Below are 21,227 nucleotides of genomic sequence, written 5' to 3'. Positions count from 1 at the left end.
CAGCAACCACCAAACAGTGGTGCAAAAAACTTGCACCTTTTTTTGGTGCAAATTTGGCTTTGGGAAGTGCTTTGGAGCTTCTTCTCAGTCCAACCATGGAGCTGGTTGTCACCAGTTGTTATATAAAATCCACTTTTCGTCGCATGTCACAATCCAATTCAGAAATGGTTCATTGCTGTTGCATAGAATAAAAGAAGACGGCATTTCAGAATTTTCTGATTTTTGGCCAGCTCATGAGGCATCCACTTATCAAGCTTTTTCACCTTTCCAATTTGCTTCAAATGCTAAATGACCGAATGACCGAATGACCGTGAATGGTCTACATTGAGTTCTTCAGCAACTTCTCATGCAGTGTAAGAGGATTAGCTTTGATGATTTCTCTCAGTTGGTCATTGTCAACTTGCAATGGCCGGCCACTATGCTCATCTTCAAAGCTCTCGTCTCCTTTGCAAAACTTCTTGAACCACCATTGCACTGTATGTTCGTTATCAGTTCCTGGATTAAATGCGTTGATGTTGCTAGTAGTCTCCTCTATTTTACGACCCATTTTGAATTCATGTAAGAAAATCATTTGAATTTGCTTTTTGTTTAACATCATTTCCATAGTCTAAAATAATAAAATAAACAGCAGGTAATAAGTTATTAGCAAAAAAACATAAAGCAAGAAATGCACATTAAAATGATGTATAACATAACCACATTTATTTAAGAATGTATTCCAATATCAAATGGCAAATTTCAACAATGCAAAAACTGCAATTACTTTTGCACCAACCTATTAGAACTATTAAACAACTTCTGCATGGTCAGAGAGTACAAAGTCAATATAAAAACTAGAAATGAAAATTCAGATGAAAACAAGTCCATTTTCTTTTCTTTTTTTTTTTAAAGATTTATTTATTTATTTCTCTCCCCTTCCTCCCCCCCCACCCCGGTTGTCTGTTCTGTGTGTCTATTTGTTGCGTCTTCTTTGTCCGCTTCTGTTGTTGTCAGCGGCACGGGAATCTATGTTTCTTTTTGCTGCATCATCTTGTGTCATTTCTCCGTGTGGGTGGCACCATTCTTAGGCAGGCTGCACTTTCTTTTTGGCGCTGGGCGGCTTTCCTTACGGGGTGCACTCCTTGCGCATGGGGCTCCCATACACGGGGGCCACCCCTGTGTGGCACGGCACTCCTTGCACGCATCAGCACTGCGGCATGGGCCAGCTCCACATGGGTCAAGGAGGCCTGGGGTTTGAACCGCAGACCTCCCATGTGGTAGACAGATGCCCTAACCACAGGGCCAAGTCCGCCGCCCAAGTCCATTTTCAAAGCATCAAATTTAAAGAAATGTGACACTTATACACTGAAAACTACAAAAATTTCTGATAGAATTTAAGATCTAAATAGGTAGATATTCCATGTTCGTGGATTGGAAGACAGTATTATCATGATGGCATTTATGTCAGTATTGCTCAAAATGGGCCTATAAATTAAACAGTTCTTGTCAAAATCCCACAGGATTGAAATTGACAAACTAATTGTAAAATTTACACAGAAATGTATTTAGATTAGTCAAAAACAATTTTGAAAACAAATAACATTAGAGATTAAACTATCAGATTTAAAAACTCATTAAAAAATATAATAAAGATAGGTGGTATTCTACAAAAAGAATCATATAGGTGATTGGAATAGATGTCAGAGTCCAGAAATAAACCTTTACATTTATGATCAGTTGAGTTTCAACAAAGGCATCAATTAAATTTTTATTTATTTATTTATGTATGTATTTATTTATTTATTTTTAAAATGTGAGATGTGCTCGGCATTCTTTATTTGGTATCATACTTACACCACACCAAATGCCTTTTTTTAATTGAAAGGCAGCATTTCAGATACAGGGAATTTTAATTTGACTGACACAGTTAAGACCAAAAAGATAAAGTGGACATAGCTATGTTATTTTCAGCATCTACCTTTAAACTGGTTGATAAACACCAAGTGAAACACAGGTGAGTCTTGCTCTATGAGACAGTGAAGGGATTTCCCTAGTATTTAAATGTATTCATAAAACCAGTTATATAAATCTAAATATAAAACCAATCTCCTATAAGTTGTGAATTGGCATTCACCATATTTGTGAAAAGTTGAACACTACAAATTCAACCTAGCTTTGAGTCCAATTATATCTTTAGAAGGGAGAAACAGTGATAGCACTTACTGAATCAGAATTACTATCAAAATTCAGAAAACTTGATCATATTCATTTAACTATAAGCCAATCTTATTTAACTCAGGACTGTCCAACAAAAATATCCTATCAGCCATTCATGATCTGAATTCTGATCAATTTAAATATGGTACACGTAAAAAAGTCACAAGACTTTTTTTGTTTTGTAATAAATAATGCAGTGCCCAACTATTACTCATTAGTCGCTTTTTTGAGATAAGCTATCACATCTGTCCTTTCTCCCTTCTTAATTCCAGCAAAGATCATTTTTGTTCCAGGTTTGTACTTATTGGGATTTTCCAAATACTCCATTAATGTCTCTTCTTCCCAAGTGATGCCTTTATTCTTGTTGGCATCTGTGTAAGAGAATCCACGGGCCTGACTGTTTTCTGCCCAGAGATACCATGCAGATTTGGCCAAGTCTTGTGCTTGCCTCCCTTTTCTACAGTGTGACACCGGGCACACTTCCGAACAAAAATCTTCTTGTCCTTCTCAACATCACCCATTTTGAATTCGCTCTCTCATTGTGTGCTACTCAAAAATGTCTCACTGATTCAATTTAATTCAGTTCAATTCATTTTTTAAAATCTTGTTTGGAAAGTTGGATATCCATATGAAAAAAAAAGGAATGTTGGGTAGAACCTTACCTAACATGGTATTCAAGAATTAACTAAAAAATGCTTCATATATACCCAAAAGAAGTCAAAGTGGGGACTCAAACAGATATTTGTACATCAGTGTTCATAGCAGCCTTATTCAGAGTAGCCAAGAGGTGGAAACAACCCATTGTCCACCCGTGGATGAATGGCTAAACAAAATTATATTTGCAATGGAATATTATTTAATCATTAAAGGAATGAATTTCTGATACATGGCTACAACATGGATGAACCTTGAAGGCATCATATTGAGGGAAGTAAGCCAGATACAAAAAGACAAATATCATCTTATATGAAACAATTACACTATGTAAATTAATAGAGACAGAAAGAGTATAGGTTATAAAGGGCTGTGGAATAGGGCATCAATATCTAATGGGTACAGACTTTCTGTTTGGGATGATGGGAAAGTTATGGTATTGGGTGGTGGTGATGGTAGGACAACACTGTAAATGTAATAAATACTACTGAATTGTTTAGTCAGTGTGGTTAAAAATGGGAAATTTTATGTTGTATATATGTTACCACACACAAAAAAAGAATAATCCCTCATAGAACCATACAACACAGAGTGAACTCTAATGTTAAACTTCAGACTTAGTTAATAATATAATTCTAATCAAGTTTGTTCATTTAATAACAAATGCACTACACTAATATAAAATGTTAATAATGGGAAAAACTGTGTGTGGGGGGTGGTGGGGGTGTAGGGAACTTCGTACTTCTGCATAATTTTTCTGTAAACCTACAACTGTTTCTAAAACATAAAGTCTATTTAAAAAATCAATCATAGGGAAGCAGAGGCAGCTCAAAGTGCTTGAGCTCCTGTCTACCATATGGGAGGTCCAGGGCTTGATTCCTAGGGTCTCCTGGTGAAGACAAGCTGGCCTGCTTGGTGAGCTGGTCCGAGCAGAGAGCTAGCCCACATGGTGTGCTGGCTTGCGCAGTGAGCTGGGCAGAGTGGAGTGCTGGCCTGTAAGGCAAGCTGGCCTGAGCGCACAGCTGGTGCAGCAAGATGACGCAATGAAAAGAGACGCAGCAGACCAGGGAGCTGAGGTGGCACAAGAGATTGAGTACCTCTCTTTCACTCTGGAAGGTCCGAGAATCAGCTCCCAGTGCCGACCAAAGAGAAGACAAGCAGACACAGAAGAACACACAGTGATGGACAAAGAGAGTAGACAACGAGGGGAGGAAGAAAGAAATAATTAAATCTTAAAAAAAAAAAAAATTAATCATAGATCTAAACTCTGAAACTATAAAACTTTTACAAAGAAACAAAGAAAATAATTTTTGTTCTTAGTCTGGGCAGAGAGGTCTTAGATATGACACTAAAACCATAATTATTTTGGCTGCCTTTAATTTCTTTAATGTTAATTTAGCAGTGTTTTATACTTTTCATTGAAGAGGTCTTTTCTATCTTACATTAATTTCTAAGCATTTGATGCTTTTCAGTGCTACAGTGAATAGCTTTCTGTTTTAAAGGCTATTTTCAAATTTTTATAGTAGACTATGGAAATATATTAATATTATATACTGACCCTTGTATCTTGTAACTTTAAGTTCATTTATTCTAGTCCTTTGTTGAATCCCTTGCATTTTCTATATACATGATGAAATCTATGAATAAAAGCTATTTTTGTTCTTTCTAATTTATATGCCTTTTATTTTCAAAATACATACAAACTTATAGCATAGTTACAAAATTAATCCAAACCCCATACAGAGAACTCCAACATATTCCTATCCACCCCCAGATACCCAGATCCACTAGTTTTAACATTTTGCCATATTTTCCGTATCATTCTGTCTCTCCATCTGTTTAACTGTCTATCTCTTTATCAATCCATATTCTGACCATGAGAGTGTAGATTGTAAACATCATGTTCCTTGAACACTTATGACTGCCATATACATTTCCTAAGAGCAAGTATATTCACTTATGGAACCACCTTAAGTTCGATTTTATCAAGTTCAAGAAATTTAACATTGATGTAAATCTTACAGTGTATATTCCATTTTTCCCCCCATGTCCCAGTAATGTCCCTTTGAACCTTTTCCTTTGTTTGTTCTCATTCAGGACCACATATTATATTTGTTATGTCTTTAATTCTTTTTTTTTTTTCTTTTTTGATAGTGAGAACATATATATAGCCTAAATTTTCCTAACTCAACCATGCTTGAGAACATGCCAGTCAATGGAATTAATCACATTCATAATATTGTGACACCCTCATAACTTTCTGTTACTAAAACTTTCCCATCTCCCCAAACAGAAACTCTGTTATACTTTAATTCTCCATTTCCCTGATCCTGGTAGCCTGTATACGAATTTCTGCCTCTGTGAACTTGCTTTTCCTCTGCCATTTTCTTGGTAGTTAACATAGGACTTAAGTTTAATATCCAGAATCTCTTAACAATCCTGTTTGCTTTGGTGACAACCTTATTTCAATAATATACACAGACTATGTTCCTATACTCTTTATCCCCCCACGTTCATATGGTTCTTGTCATAATTACATGTTTCTACATGGAGTCCAAAGCACTGATTTCTTATTATGTTGCATGCATTTGCCTTTTAGCTCCTATAGGAAGTAAAAAGTGGAGTTACAAACCAAAAATATAATAGTACTGGCATTTATATTTACTCATATTCTTGCCCTTACCAGAGATGTTTATTTCTTCTTGCAGCTTCGATTTATTGTCCATTGTCCTTTTCTTTTCAACCTGTAGAAATCTCTTGAGTAGCTCCCCTAGGCTGGTCTAGTGGTGACAAACCCCTTCAACCTTTTGGGAATGTCTTTATCTCTCCCTCATTGTCTGAAAGACAGTTTTGCTAAATACAAAATTCTTGGTTAGCAAATTTTTGCCCTTTTGCCTGCATGGTTTCTGATAAGAAATTGGCACTAAATCTTATTGTGATTCTCTTGACCATGACACATTGCTTCTTTCTTACAGCTTTCAGAATTCTCCAGCTTTGATGTTTGACATTTTTATTATAATATGGTGCTGTGTGGAGTTGTTTTTTTTAAAAAGTTTATTATACTATTTAGAGTTTATTGAACATCTAGGATGTGTATATTTTTATCTTTCCTTAAATTTTGGAAGTCTTCAGCTGTTATTTTTTGAATATTCTTTTTGTGTCTTTTTTTCTTTCTTCTGGGATTCCCGCAAAATCTCAGATGGTGTCCCCCAGGGACCTCAGGCTCTGTACACTTTTCATCATTCATTCTTCTGCTAGCTCCATATCTGCTGGTAGATCCTTGCAGGGAATTTTAAATTTCTGTTACTGTGATCTTCAGCTCAGTTTGGTTCCTTTTCATAGTTTCCACTTCTTGATTAGTATTCTCTTTGTGTTCAACTATCATTTTCCTAATTTCTTTTAGTTCTTTGTCCATGATTTCCTTTAGCTCTTTGAGCCTATTGAGGTCCATTTTTTAAAGTCTTTGTTATGCCGCAGGTCTGGTCCTCATCAGCAGTGTTTCTAACGCTTTAATCTTCTCCTTTGCCTGGGCCACCACTTCCTGTTTTATGTTTTGTGAACTTTTGTTGAAACCTGGATGTTTTGATATTTTAATATGTTGTTACTGGAATTTAGAGTCTGAGACATTTGTTCCTTAAGCTTTTATCTAGTCAGTGTTATGAGAGAGTTTTTCTGGAATGCCAGGAGCTAACAAAAAACAAACAAACCAAGGAAAAACAAAACAGAATACCTTTCCCAGTCTTTGCAGCTTGACCTGTGCAAGTGCTCTCCTTTAGGACTTACCCATACAGTGAGTTTAGAGGATAGACCTAGGCCAAAGTATAGAGGCCTCTGTGATCCTTTCTGTGGATATATCTTGTATTGGGGTCCTTTCCTAGGTATTTCCCTGTTCACATGGGTCCATCCCTAGGATTTCCCCTTTTCACATGGATACAAATGTTCCCTCTTTCCTAGGAAACAGTTTCCTCATGGTTTAGGACACTGCACATATGTCCCACAGCCAGCAATCCCTAGACCCAGGCAGTGCTACTTGACTGCCCTCCCACAACATTCTGTAGGACAGCATTGTGCCTTTCACATGCTGGGCAAGTTCTGAGATATTGAGTCCTTCAGGCTACCGTTAGAGAGGTAGGGCTAGACATACATGCTCCCAGTATGTGTGTAATGGTTACTCTATTTCCTCTGGTACCAAGACTAGGGATTTGCACTGGGAGTGTGGACTACCTCCATGCCAGGCTGGTGAGGTGATAGAAGGCCAGCAAGGGTACCATGAAATCACTGTTAAGTAGCCTTTTTCTTGATTCCGTGTTTGCCATTACTGCAGTCCTTTAACTGTTTTATGAAGCTTTGAGAGATTTCTTCCAGGACTACCTGGTTGTTCAAAGCCTCTGAGGGGTCAGAGTCACTTTGCTATATTCTCTACATGTCTTTTATTTCTTTTTCTTGCATTTTTCACTAGCTAGGACCTCCAGTGAAATTTTGAATAGATGTGGTAAGAGCAGACAGTCTTGTCTTGTTTGATATCCTAGAGCAAAGCATTCAGTCTTTCACCATTTAAGTATGAGGTTAGTTTAAGTTTTTCTATTTTTCCATAAATTCTATATATCAAGTTTTAGTTCTATTGTATTCGTAGTTCATGGAGAATTTTTAATCTTAAATGGCTGTTGAATTTGATAATTACTTTTGCTGATATTGAGATTATCTGATGGTTCTTCTCCAATTTTGTTAATGTAGCATATTACATTGACTGATTTTGAAATAAATGTTAAGTTTGTGTTTCTTCTATAAACAACAATTGGAAACGCTGTATTATCATTTTTATATATTGCTGGATTCTGTTTGGTAATGTTTTCTAAGGATTTTGAGTCATTCATCAAAGATCTTAGTATGTATAAGAGAAGAAAGTTATTGTTCCTTTCAGGTTGTGGTATCAGGGTTATCATGACCTTCTAAAACATATTGAGAAATGTCCTTCTTTTGGTACATAGTCTTTACAACTAGAGTATGTATTATTCTTTCTGAAAACTTTGAATGTATTTATCATCCAGACTTTTGAATGAAGTCATCTAGGCCTGGAGTTGTCTTTTGGGAAGAATTTTAATTATATATTCAATTTCTTTAACAGACATAGAATTACTCAAATTTTTCATTTCTTTTTGTGTCAGTTTCAGAAATTTGTACAAATCTTTTTGAAGACTCACCTTTAAACCTTTATAGCTCTTTATTTTGCATGTTTTATATTTCATAAATTTATGCTGTTTTGCAATTTAATTTTATCTTTTCCTCCCTTCTCTAAGAAGATTAGAACATTATTTTAAACATTTTAAAAAATATATAGGCAGTTAAATAGCTTCCCTCTAACTACTGATTTAAGAGTATCTTGTAAATTGTGGTATGTTGTTTTTTTCATTACGGTTCACTTCATAGTGTTTTCTAATTTCCTAAATGGTTTTGTCTTTGACCCATGTGTTACTTAGAAGTTATTTTATTTTATTTAAACATTTTGAGATACTCCATCCATCTTAATGCTACTGATCTATAATTTAATATATATTATAAATCTTATACTGAATTGTTGTAGCTTTGACTAATAGTCTTTTTTTTTTTAACTTAAAAAAGTATTTTACGTTTACCTAGGTCCTTAATCTTCCTTGTACTCTTTATTCTTTCCTTCAGTTCATGCATTCATCTAGGATTGTTTTTTAAACATTTCTTATACTTCAGGGTCTGCTTGTTATGAATACTATCAGATTTTGATGGAAAATTCCATTTTCCCTTTCTTTTTATTTTTTTTAATAAATTTTTATACAATCTAACATTCCCCCTGAAGGGTTAATGTGAATGCCCATTCCTCCTCCTCTTCCTTCCTGTTAATTAGAACTGAGGGAAGGGATGGGCTAAACTTGCCAGCAGCCTGGTCCTTGAAGATCAGAGCAAAGATGTAAACAGGCATGTTTGAGAATTGCATGAACAAGCATATTTCTGTAGCTGTTCCAGGCACTGTCCCTTTCCCCCCCATTGCAATACCTTTTTAAACCCCTATCCCTCCGAGGGGTGGGGTATTATCTATAGGCCTGCTGCTACTGGGTCCTATAAGTATTAAAGGCAAATTTACTCCCATTGGCCTCCCATGCTTCTTTGGAATATCGAAATATTTGAAATATTGAAACATTTGGTCAACCTTTCTGGGCTTGACTTCCTGCATTACATCCCCTTTTAATCATATTCAAATATATATTTCATTACTGTTAATTACATTTACATTGTTTTGCTACCATCACCACAATCGATTATCAAAACATTTCCATCATTCCAGTAGGAACCCTGTACATATTAACCCTTAATTTACCATTCTCTATACCATTCTGTCCCATAGTAACCTAAATTCTAGATTTTGACTACATGAATTTGCTTATTCTAATTATTTAAAATCAGGGAGATCATGCAATATTTGTCCTTTTGTCTCTGACTTATTTCATGCAACATCTTTTCAAGGTTCATCAATGTTTTCACATGTATCAGGACTTCATTCCTTTTTACAGCTGAATAATATTCCATTGTATTTATATACTGCATTATATTTATCCTTTTATCAGTTGGTGGACCCTTGGGTTGTGTATTAGTCTGCCGAAGGGGTGCTGATGCAAAATACCAGAAGCCTGTTGGCTTTTATATAGGGTATTTATTTGGGATAGGAGTTTACGGATACCAGGCCATAAGCATAAGTTACTTCCCTCACCAAAGTCTATTTTCACATGTTGGAGCAAGGTGGCTGCCGATGTCTGCAAGGGTTCAGGCTTCCTGGGTTCCTTCCTTCCAGGGTCTTGCCTCTCTCTGGGTTCAGGGTTCCTTTCTTCCTGGGGTTTGCTTCTCTTTCCTCTGTGTGCTTACTTCCCAGGGTGCCAGCTTAAGACGTCAGCATCAAACTCCAACATTAAAACTCCAACATTAAGAATCCTCAACTCTGTCCTTTGCCATGCCATTTATCTGTGAGTCCCTATCCACCAAGGGACAGGGAATCAACACCCTAATGACGTGGCCCAATCAAAGCCCCAATCATAACTCAGTCACTCCCAGGTACAGATCAAGATTACAAACATAATTCAATGTCTATTTTTGGAATTCATAACCATATCAAACTGCTACAGGTCATTTCCATCTTTTGGCAATTGTGAATAATGTCACTGTGAACATCAGTGTGCAAATATCTGTTCAAGTCACTGTTTATAATTCTTTTGGGTATAATCCAGTAGTGGTCTTGCCAGATCATATTGTAATTCTATATGTAGCTTCCTGAGGAACTACCAAACTATCTTCCATATTAGCTGCACTATTTTACATTGCCACTGGCAGTGAATGAGTGTTCCTATTTCCCCACATCCTCTCTAATACTTATTTTCTTTATTATTATTATTTTTGTATAGTAGCCATTCTAGTGGGCATGAAAAGTATCTCACGGTTTTGATTTGCATTTCTCTGATCGCTAATGATGTTGAACATGTTTTCATATGTTTTCTCGCTATTTGCATATATTCTTTGAAGAGATGTCTGTTCAACCCTTTTACCCATTTTTAAATTGGGTTGTCTCATTGTTGTTAGGTTGAAGGATTTCTATATAGTCTGTATATTAATCCTTTATGGGATATGTGGTTTCCAAATATTTTCTCCCATTGACTAGAGGTTGTCGTTTTACTTTCATGATAAAGTCCTTCGAGGAATAAATGTTTTTAAATTTTGTGAGGTCCCATTTATCTATTGTGTTGCTTGTGCTTTTGGTCTAAAGTTTAAGAAATCATTGTACAGCTGTGTGATTATACTGAATACCATTGATTGTACACTTTGGATGAAATTATGCTTTATCATATTTATCAATAAAATTGATTTGTTAAAATAAAAAAAGAAACCATTGCCTATTGCAAGATCCTGAAGATGCTGCCCTATGTTTTCTTCTAGGAGTTTGATCGTTGCAGCTCTTTTATTAAGGTCTTTGATCCATTTTGAGTTGATTTTTGTATATGGTGTGAGGTAGGGGTCCTCCTTCATTTTTTTGCAAATGGAGATCCAGTTTTCCCAGCACTATTTGTTCAGGAGACTCTTCTCTCTCAATTGAGTAGTCTTTGGCCTTTTGTCAAAGATTGGCCATTGATTTAGGAGTTCTTAATTCTATTCCATTGGTCTGTATGTCTATCCTTGTGCCATTACCATGCTGTTTTGATTACTATGGCTTTGTAATAAGTTTTTAGATTCAGAAGTGTGAGTCCTGCAACTTCATTCTTCTTTTGGCTTTAGCTATTTGGAGTCCCTTGCCCTTCTGTCTAAATTTGATACATGGCTTTTCCATTTTTGCAAAGAAGGTTGTTGGAATTTTGATTGTGATTGCATTGAGTCTATAAATTGCTTTGAGTAGTATTGACATATTAACAATGTATAGTCTTATAATCCATGAACATGGAATATTCTTCTACTTTTTAAAGTCTTCTTTATTTTCTTTTAGCACTGTTTTGTAGTTTTCTATGTATGGTCCTTTACATCTTGGGCTAGATTTATTTCTGGATATTTGATTCTTTTAGTTGCTATTGTGAATGGATTTTTTTTTTTTTTTAACTTCTGATTTCATTGTTTGTATATAGAAACATTACTGATTTGGGGTGTTGAACTTTACTCTGCCACTTTGCTGAACTTGTTTATTGGCCTTAGGAGGTTTGTTGTAGATTTTTCAGAATTTTCTATATATAGGACCATATCTTCTGCAAATGGGGAAAGCTTTACTTCTTCCTTTACAATTTGGATGCCTTATATTTATTTTTCTTACCTAACTTCTTACAAGAATACAGTGGTGAATGATAGTGGTGACAGTGTATATCCTTGTCTTGTTCTTGATCTCAGAGGGCAAGAGGTCAGTTTCACCATTGAGTAGGATGTTGGCAGTGGTTTTGCATATATTCCCTTTATTATACTGAGGAAGTTTCTTTCTATTCCTAATATTTTAAGTCTTTTTATCAAGAAAAGATGCTGAATTTTGTCAGGTGCCTTTTCTGTATCAATTGAGATGATCTTGTGTTTTTCCCTTCATTCTGTTAATGTGGGCTATTACGTTAATTTATTGTTGTATGTTATACCAGTCTTGCATACCAGCAATAAATCCCACTTGGTCATGGTGTATGCTTTTCATTTGCTGTTGTGTTTGGTTTGCTAGTGTTTTCTTGAGGATTTTTGCATCTATATTCATAAGAGATATTGTTCTGTAGTTTTTTTTTTTTCTTGTGGTATTTTTCTTTGACTTGTATGAGGGTGCTGTTGGCCTTATAGAATGAGTTAGGGAGTGTTCCCTCCTTTTCAATTTTTTGGAAGAGTAGGAGCAGAATTAGGGTTATGTCTTGGAATGTTTGGTAGAGTTTCCCTCTGAAGCCATCTAGTCTTAGGATTTCTTGTTGGGAGGTTTTTGATTACTGATTCTATCTCTTTATTAGTAATTGTTTTTTTTTTAAAGATTTATTTTTAATTCCCCCCCTCCCCCAGTTGTCTGTTCTCTGTGTCTGTTTGCTGCGTCTTGTTTCTTTGTCCGCTTCTGTTGTTGTCAGCGGCACGGGAAGTGTGGGCAGCGCCATTCCTGGGCAGGCTGCACTTTCTTTCATGCTGGGCGGCTCTCCTTACGGGTACACTCCTTGCGCGTGGGGCTCCCCTACGCGGGGGACAATCCTGCATGGCACGGCACTCCTTGCGCGCATCAGCACTGCGCATGGGCCAGGTCCACATGGGTCAAGGAGGCCTGGGGTTTGAACCGTGGACCTCCCATGTGGTAGACGGACGCCCTAACCACTGGGCCAAGTCCGTTTCCCATTAATTGTTTTTTTGACATCTTGTGTTTCTGTGAGTCAATGTAGATAGTTTGTGTGTTTCTAAGAAGTCCGTTTCATCTAGGTTTTCTATTTTATTGGTGTACAGTTGTTCATAGTATCCTCGTATAGTCTTTTTTATTTCAGCAGAGTCAGTAGTAATGTCCCCCTTCTCATTTCTGAGTTGTCAATTTACAAAACAAATGTACATAACATCATACAGGGTTCTCATACCTCACCTCACCTTACCACCAATACCTTGCATTGTTGTGAAACATTTTTAACTAATGATTAAAGAGCATCCTCAAAATATTACCACTAACCAAAGTATCTTAACATTTGGTGTATTTTCCCCCAACACAGCCTATTATTATATTATTATTGTTACTGTATCATTTATACATGAACATACATAAACAATAAGTGTATAGTAAAAGTTGTGAACTTACAAAGCAAATATGCAGAACATCATACAGGGGCCCTATACATCAACCCATCACCAACATCCTGTATTGTTGTGAGTCACTTGTTACAAATTATGAAAGAATATTGTCAAAATCTTACTACTAACCATAGTCCTTACCTTACATTTGGTGTATTTCCCCCAACCTATTCTGTTGTTATTTTTTGAATATATTTTTATGACAAAAGTTGTAAACTTACAAAACAATCATGCACATGTGCAGAATTCCCATATAACACCCCTCTATCAACACACCACACCGAGGTAGAATATGTTCCGATTATGAGATAATATCATCAGACTATTACCACATGCATAGCATACATTTGGGACACTTTTTCCATTCTCCCCCATTATCAACACAGTATATCTTTGGCATAGATGCATGAATATTGCATTATTACTGTTAATCACAGTCCAAAGGTCAATCCAGTTGTATTTTCCCCATGCTTCTCCACATTCACACCACCCTGCAATAGTGATGTACATCTGCTCTAGCTCACAAAGGACACTCTTGCATCTGTACCATCAAGCAAAATTCTCATCCCCCTCTGGGTTTACTGCACATTTCAGTCCCTAGATTATTCTCTAGCAGTCTGCCAGTTGGCATTTACATCCCTAACCACCATTTTCAGCCACATCCCATTTATAAACCAGGTGTTACTCACTATAATGTGTTACCATCAACATTATACATATCCACACATTTACAATAAAGTTAATTAAAACTTCTACATACATTAAATATCAGTAGTCCATCTCAGTCCTCCTCTTATCTCCCTTAAGAATCTAACACCTACCACCAGGTCTTGAAGATATTTTCCTACATTGTTTTCTAAAATCTTTATGGTTCTTGCTTTTATATTTAGGTTTTTGATCTATTTTGAGTAAATTTTTATATAAGGTGTGAGATAGGGGTCCACTTTCTTTTGGCTATGGATATTCAGTTCTCTCAGCACCATTTGTGGAATGGATAATTCTACCCAAGCTGGGTGAGTTTGACAGGCTTGTCAAAAATGACTTGACCATAGATGTGATGGCCTGTTTCTGAACCATCAATTCAGTTCCATTGATTGTATGTCTGTCTTTATGCCAGTGCCATGCTGTTTTTACCACTATAGCTAGGTAATATGATTTAAAATCTGGGAGTGGGAGTCCTCCAACTTTGCTTTTCCTTTTTCAGATGTTTTTGGCTATTCAGGAGCCCTTACTCTTCCAAATAAATTTGATAATCATGTTTTCCATTTATTTAAAAAGTTCTGGTGGAATTTTTTATCAGGATCGCATTGATTCTGTATATCAATTTGAGTAAAATTGCCATCTTAATGATATTCAGTCTTCCAATCTGAGCATGGAAGGTTCTTGTAATTATCTAGGTCTTTTTTGATTTATTTAACAATGGGTTATAGTTTTCTGAATACAAGTGCTTTACATTGTTAAGTTTATTCCAAATTATTTGAGTTTTATCTGTCATATTTTATTTTCACCACTCTTTTGGGGCTTTTAGCTACTTTTACTGATATAATCTTCATTTCTAGACTTTTCTTCCAAGCCTCTCTCTCCTGTCTTTTCTTTTCAGACTGTAACATTGGTATTTCCTGCAAAGCTGGTCTCTTGGTTACAAACTCTCAGTTTCTGTTACTCTGTGAATATTCTAAACTTGTCCCCATTTTGGAAAACAATCTTGCTGGATCTAAGATTCTTGGCTGGATTTTTTCTCTTGCACTATCTTAAATATTCACACCACCATCTTTTTGTTCCATGGTTTCTGATGAGAAATCGGCACTTAGTCTTATTGTGTATCCCCTGTATGTTATGCATTGCTTTTCTCTTGCTGCTCTCAGAATTCTTTCTTTGTCTTTGGCATTCTTATTAATATGTGTCTTGGAATTGGTCTATTTTGTTTTATTTGGAAGGGAGTACGTTGTGCTTCTTGGACATGGATATCTATGTCTTTCATTAGGGTTGGGAAATTTTCTACCATTATTCCTTCAAATATTCCTTCTGCTCCTTTTCCCTCCTCTTTTCCTCCTGGGACACCCATGACACCCATGTTTGTACATCTCTTGCTTTTGTTTATTTCCCCAAGAACTTGTTCAATTTTTCCATTTTCTTCATCTGTTCTTTTGTATGTTAACTTTCAGAGGCCATTTCTTTAAGCTCACCAATCCTTTCTTCTGCCTCCTCAAATCACCATTATATGATTCCGGTGTTTTTAAAATTTCATTTATTGCACCTCATTCCCATAAAATCTGGTATTTTTCTATGTATGCTTTCAAATTCTTCTTTGTGCTCATCCAGTGTCTTCTTAATATCCTTAATCTCTTTAGCCATCTCATTGAATTTATTAAGGAGATTTGTTTGAACATCTATGATTTGTTGTCTCAACTCCTTTATGTCATCTGGAGACTTACCTTGTTCCTTGAACTGGGCCATATCTTCCTATTTCTTTTGGTGTGAGTTGTCATTTTTTGTTGGTGTCTTGGCATCTGCCTTACTAGATGTATTTATTCTGGGTACAGTTTCTCTCTTTAATTTAGGGCTTTCTCACCCTTTATCTCTTGCTGGTTGTGTAGTAGGCATCAAGGATATAGTTGGTGCTGCAACCTGTAGAGGCTCAAGCTGCCCTCATTGCCCCAGGGACTGATGAAACTTCTCCAGCTTTCTCCTTTGCCATGGGTAGGAACAGAGCCACAGCTGTGTGTAATAATCCAAGTTGTGCAAGCCTAGACACTAGTTGCCCAGAGAGACTAGTGAAGCTTCATGCCCCCTTCTCCCCTACCTGGGGCTGGGATGGAGCTGCAGATGTGGGCAGCAATCTGTGCCATGCGGGTACAAAATGACCACAGTTGTCCTGGTAGATTTCCGACTATTCAGTCTGAGCCAGCCAAATGTTCCTGCAGTTACCCAAAGACGCTGGTGCAGGATTCACCAGCTTCCTCCCTGATGGAAGGTGGTACTGGGGCGTAGACTAGATCTGCAATATGATCTGGATGGAAAGAAGCTGGTCCCCACCAGCACTGTGATTTTCAGTCTGCCCTGCTCACCCTTGTGGTAGGGGTGGAGTTCAGATGGAGGCTACTGGCCTCTTTCTGACTTGGACAGGTTCAAATAGTAGCTGTTCTTAGGGTTATACTTTAGCCCACCAAATTTACTAATCAGTAGCTGAAGTTGGTGCCCACCCATCTCTTCCTCACCCATTTTTGGGAAGTAGAGCTTCCATTTCCAACCACAGAGTAGCTCCTGAGGCGGCTCGTGCCGCCAGTGGAGGATGGGCACTGGCCTCCATGGCGTGGAGTGCTCTATTTACAAATCTCTCTGCAGATGGGTATTCTCCTTTTGTTCCTTCAAGGATGTTGCAGAGTGCTCTTCTGGTCTCCTGGAGCCCCCCCCCAACAGGTGCTTTAGATAGCTCTGGGTGATTACTAACTGCCCCATAGCTGGAGCTAACTCTAGGAACTCCTTATTCTGCTGCCATATTGCTGGTTGTCTCTTCTTCCTTTTATTTTTAAAGCATAATTTCATTGGGATTAGAATTCTAGGTAGCATGTTTTGGTTGCTTTTTTATTTGTTTGTTATCACTTATAAGATGTTATTACATTTTCTGATGTGAAGCAAGCAGTCAAGTCATTCTTATTGCCTAAATGTCAGTAAATAAAACACTAAATAATAGTTCTCAAAGATTTTGTTAGGAATGTTCACCAGTTTTACAAAGATTAGAATTGTGATCTAATTTTTCTTTTGTATTTATATTTTGATAAAATTTGATTTACAAGATATCATCTTAATATTATTTAGCTAACACTAAATATCCATAATAACTGTTAGGATATTTCCCACTTTAACGATTAAGGGATTCTTAATTATTTTTGTAAGTAGAATTAATAACTTTCACAGTCATTTTCAGTTATTATGGCATTTTCCTCTTGCACTAAAACAAATTTAACTTAAACTGCTGGAATTTCAATATATAAATCACGTAAGTAGATCTTCATATTAAATCTAGAATCCTTTAAGTGTTTGGAAGTGATTAGTCAGAGATTAATAGTATATCTGAATGAAGTGTTCATTCAAATTAATACTTTGTTATCTAATTAAATATGATGGTAACATAAAATCAGTAATCATTGATCATATACGGAATGCCAGCAATGTTTATGAAATAGGCATTAGTTAGCAAATATTAAGTTAACGTTTTAAAATTTTACAAATTCACAAGATAATTTTTTCCATAATACTGAAAAATTGAAGTTTTAGTATACATAATGCTTGGTTTTACAAAAGAGTTACAAATGTTTATCATCCTGTGATGCTTTAAATACTTACATTGGTATAGTTATTGTCCATGAACTTACGTGTGTGCAAATAAATGTGAAGTACCCAGAAGATTTTAAAAACAGGTTTCTTAGATAGGCTTATTTATTAAACCTCCAAATTTGTTTATGCTGTTTGTATTGTTTTATAAAGATATACTATATCTTTAATTTAAACTCTGTGTTGAATTAAAGGAAATATTTTAACTTACTACTGGGTGAAAGTATCTCAACTCTAACAGATTATTATTTTTAAGCAGGTAGTTAACAAAAATTCCTATTTGTTAACTTGGAATCTATGTTTACTGTTTTACTGTTCTTACCTTTTCTCTTATTTTGATTTGTATAGTTCAGTTTCATAAGTTTGCATGTCTTAAAATTAGAATGGGGAACAGCATTAATTATAGCTACTTCTCTGACTAACCAGAGTAACTGGCAAATGTATTAGCCTCACTTGATTTTAAGTTGGAATAACTACAAAAATTATTAAGTTGGAATAACTACAAAAATTAAAGTTCATTTGTAGAAATAAATGAGATGGTTCACAAATTCTTAGCACTCAGCTGTCATAATTATCATTGGCATAATTATTATTGTTGCTTCAAACTATCCCATAGTTAATGTGAATTATAATTTGCTATTCTAATTGTGCTATTGTTTTCTTGAGGCTTGGGGAGAAAAAAAGCTGATTCAGATATCACATATACAGAGAGAGTATATGAAATCAGATGGGTAGAGTGAATTTTCCAAGTAAAAATGTATGCATACACACACACATATTGCTGGGATTAAGTACATGTGCCCTTACAAGAACTCAGTTTATTATTTATTTTCCACAGCTTTATATTCAGTTATATTGTTCTGTGTGTTCCTCTGGATCCCATTTGTCTACTTCTATTATGAAGAAAAAGATGATGATGACACTAGTAAATGCACTGTAAGTATTATTTTAGGGGCCTCAATTCAAGAAAAAAAAATCTCTTTTAAAAGAAATATGTGATTGTTTTAATATCTTCTAGAGCAGCATTTTCTACTAGAAATATGAGAGTCATATGTGAAATTTAAAATTTTCTAAGAGCCACATATTAAGATAAGTTAAAAGAAACAGTTGAAGTTAATTTTGGTATACGTTATTTAACACAGTATAGTTCAAATATTATCTTTTCGAGTATGGTCAATGTAAAAATTGAGATATAAAATTTTTTTTCCATATTAAGTCTTGAAATTTAGTGTATATTTTACACTTACAGTACATTCCATCTGTGACTAGCTGCATTTCAGATGCTCTATAACCACATGTGACTGTTTTAGATGGCAAAATTCTAGAGCAAGTTTCAGCAAAGTTTTTTCTGTAAATGACCAGATAGTAAATGTCAGGCTTTTCATGCCTTATATTCTCTGTCTTAAATAATCAGCTCTGCCACTGTAGTGCAAAAATAGCCAGCGACAATATGTAAATGAATGAGCTACAACTATTGTGACTAGTAATAGAGGAAACTGTAGCATTGATCTGGATCAAGTAGTCACGGTTGCTGAGGACAGGGAGGGGAAGAAGAGATGAGATGTGGGGGCATTTTTGGGACTTGGAGTTGTCCTAAATGATATTGCAAAGTCAGATGCTGGACATTATATATGCTGCCATAACCCACAGAATATACTGGGGGAGAGTGTAAATAAACTACAATGTAAACTATAATCCATGGGGTGCAGTGGTGCTCCAGTATGTATTCACCAAGTGCAGTGAATGTGCCACAATGATGAAAGAGGTTGTTGACGTGGGAGGAATGGAGGGGTGAGGGGTGGGGTATGTGGAACCTCTTATATTTTTTAATGTAACATTTTTTGTGATCTATGTATCTTTACAAAAAACCACAATTTAATAAAAAAAAAAAGTGCATTGGGCTTAGTTTGCTAAACACTGTTCTATGGTATAAAGAAAGGAGCACTTGCAGATTATTCTTTCTAATCCATCAGTGTTTTATTTTTTAAATTTTAGTTTCTTTTTCAACAGTGGAACCTTTGCATTCTTGAATATAAATGCACATTTGATGTAGAAGCACTTGTTACACTGTAGAAATTATATTTTATATTTTAAAAGTGCTTACTAAATTGTATACTTTTTCCCCCTTGACATAGCAAATTAAAACGGCATTCAAGTACACTCTGGGATTTGCTGTGATCTGTGCACTTCTTCTTTTAGTGGGGTAAGTCTTGCTTTTTTCCCCTAAAAATGTTAAATAATGTTTTTTTTTAATTAATAAAAAAAGATTCATTAAGAAATAAATGAAAAAAAATCCAAAATATAGAAAAATAACCAGCCAACCAAACCGCTTTTAATTTAACCCCTGAACGATAGCCAAAATTAATACTTTGGTATATGTTGAATGCCCCCCTCATACATACACTTCCATGTTTTAGTTTGACACAGATGTTGTTGTAGAATTTGAGAGAGGTTCAATTATTTGCGTATGGAAAGGCCAGGACTCAAGAATGATTTTGAGAAGGAAAAGTGGTTTATTGACGGCTGGCCGGACTCGGGAGCTTCCTGTTGCAAACCCGAGCCCCGAACAAGACTTTCGAGTTTCTTTTATACAGAGAGGAAAGGTTAAATGGTCCTTTTGTTTCAGTTCTCAATAGGCTTGAATTAGCCTATATATCTTCCACATCTTAGGTAAGCTTTTAGCATGTACTTCATACATTCTAGATAAGCTTTTAGCACATTTGTTTGCATTTCTCCTGAATATTTAAAGTTTATAGACTTTGCATTGTTAAACTGTTTCCTGGGACTGGAGTCGTTGCCATGGTCACCAAGGGCAGGACTGCAGCCTCTTACCGTCTCACACCCACAAGTCACAGATAGCTTAGGTTATCTCTGAAGAGACAAAGAGCCTCCCACCCATAGCCCACATCAACGTGATTATATTTTACCTAATTATTTGTAATATACTTGTTAACATTGTGGGCATCTCCTCAGGATAATGAAGTGTAGAGCCATCAATCTTGTCTGTATTGCATTCCCTTCTTAGGATACAACAATTTATTTGGCTGATCTTCTGGTGATGACTATTTGGACATTTATGCTGTTTTGTTTTTCTGGTATTATAAACAACACTTTGATAAAAATCGTTGTCCATGTATCTTTCGTATTTGACCCACCAGACATTAAATCTTTGAATTAATCTTTGTGAGTTAGTTTTAAAATTCTTCTTTAAATGTCTATACTACTTTCAATAAAGTTTCCCACACTTCTTTATAGATTAAAAATTTCTCTTTTGGAGACATTTTTCCTTGTTAAAATAAGTCTTGATTTTGCTTTAATTTTTTTATGTTAGTAAATATACCAACTGCTAATAAGTTTTTAAAAGTTTCCATTTAAAATTTGTTCTCTGAAATTTCAATAAATAAATTTCATTAAGTAAAACTTTACTTATTGAATGGAATTTGTGATGGAAAGGAAATTGGTCAGTAACTTTTTGTAGTTTTAAGAGTTCTTAGAATGCAAATGTTTTATAGTACGGGCATGTTTTCAATTCCTTTTGTTTGCCTTGACCTGTTACGAAAAGGAATCCTTGTTGAAAGTACATATTTTGGCGGTTTTGCTATTTTAGCTACTGAGTACCTTTTTAAAAGTCTCTTTGGCTTTTTAAAGAAAGCCAAATGTACTTAATTTGCTTTGTTAATATGGAGGTGCCGTATATGTAAACCTAAGTTATCTAGAAGAGGAATAACAAACTTTTCTCAAACAGCAGATAGATATTTCATATG

General features: G+C 35.6%; 1 protein-coding gene across 2 annotated transcripts in view; it reads left to right on the top strand.

Moving 5' to 3' along the window:
• LMBRD1 (LMBR1 domain containing 1) overlaps positions 1-21,227 on the top strand; it is a 202,519-nt gene that overhangs the window by 54,786 nt on the left and 126,506 nt on the right. For both annotated transcript variants that reach the window (XM_058306941.1, XM_071218535.1), the window contains exons 4-5: positions 18,302-18,399; positions 19,599-19,666. In XM_058306941.1, coding sequence (XP_058162924.1) covers positions 18,302-18,399; positions 19,599-19,666 — 166 coding nt within the window. The remainder of the gene's footprint in view (positions 1-18,301; positions 18,400-19,598; positions 19,667-21,227) is intronic.

Source organism: Dasypus novemcinctus, chromosome 11 (genome assembly GCF_030445035.2).
Source record: "Dasypus novemcinctus isolate mDasNov1 chromosome 11, mDasNov1.1.hap2, whole genome shotgun sequence".
Classification (NCBI taxonomy): domain Eukaryota; kingdom Metazoa; phylum Chordata; class Mammalia; order Cingulata; family Dasypodidae; genus Dasypus; species Dasypus novemcinctus.
The sequence above is the reverse complement of the archived record's forward strand: the minus strand, read 5'-3'. Positions and strand labels throughout refer to the sequence as shown.